General features: G+C 55.7%; 1 protein-coding gene across 1 annotated transcript in view; it reads left to right on the top strand.

Moving 5' to 3' along the window:
* SARDH (sarcosine dehydrogenase) overlaps positions 1 to 992 on the top strand; it is a gene marked incomplete at its 5' end in the record, with an annotated part of 20,247 nt that overhangs the window by 1,992 nt on the left and 17,263 nt on the right. The window contains one exon of the mRNA XM_010009551.1: positions 144 to 244. Coding sequence (XP_010007853.1) covers positions 144 to 244 — 101 coding nt within the window. The remainder of the gene's footprint in view (positions 1 to 143; positions 245 to 992) is intronic.

Below are 992 nucleotides of genomic sequence, written 5' to 3'. Positions count from 1 at the left end.
TCGGGTCACACCGCAGGCGGTGACAGTGGCTGCAGGGTGAGGGGGCTCTGCCTCCGGGAGGTTTGCCCTGGTCCCTGTCCCCCCGGCTGTGACCTGCAGCTCCTGGGGGGGCTGGGGTGCTGAGCGCCGGCTCCTCTCTGCAGGGGTCTGGGCACCAGCGCTGGGCCGGCTGGCGGGGGTGCACGTGCCGCTGGTGGGGATGCATCACGCCTACGTGGTGACTGAGCGCATCGAGGGCATTCAGGTGGGTCCCGCATGCTGCAGGTGCCTGCTCTGCTCTGGGGCACGGCGCTGGCTGCTGCCTCGACATGCAGTGGGGGCCGGCTGGGATGACCCCCTGGTACCCCCAAACCTGCAGGAACCCTCCAAAATCCTGCCTTCTGTGCAGGTCAAGCTCTGCACCCAGAGAAGTGCACACCCAGCAGCTTCTGCTTCTAGCAGGACTATTGGGCTACCTTTAATAGAGTCACATTTATTATTTAACAATGTTATGATGAGCAGGATAATTGTCTTTTTTCCTTTTCTATCTCAGTAGAATTGTTGTCGGGTCCCTGGTGTGTTTGCTGTCTGATAGCAGCATTCGTAAAGATGCCACTTTCTGAATGAGCCCCAGTCCCTGGCACGCAGATGTGCAGTTCTCTGAGCATTTCTAAGCTGTCCCAAGAAATCTGTTGCTGTTCTTTGGCTACGGAGAATTGTTCAGGAGCTAAAAGATACTTCATTCACTCAGGCACCAGGGCTTTGAGGGTGACACATTCAGTTTCCATCCTGCTGACACAGTCTCTGTCCGACTTTTCAGTCCAAGATGCCTCACTTTACAAAGTGCTGGTGTCCATGATATTTGCACCCACTCACTTGCTGTGACAGACACAGTGAGAAGGACTTCACAGAGAAGAGGCTGCAGCTTGCACACCCCAGCGCCTCCTGCTCAAACCACTCAATCTCATTTGCCAGCATCATTCACAGCAGGCCTTACACCAAGTACTTCCACA

Source organism: Nestor notabilis, unplaced genomic scaffold (assembly GCF_000696875.1).
Source record: "Nestor notabilis isolate BGI_N333 unplaced genomic scaffold, ASM69687v1 scaffold19362, whole genome shotgun sequence".
In the NCBI taxonomy this organism is placed as follows: domain Eukaryota; kingdom Metazoa; phylum Chordata; class Aves; order Psittaciformes; family Psittacidae; genus Nestor; species Nestor notabilis.
Note: the sequence above shows the minus strand (reverse complement) of the source record. Positions and strands in the feature narration are given on the sequence as shown.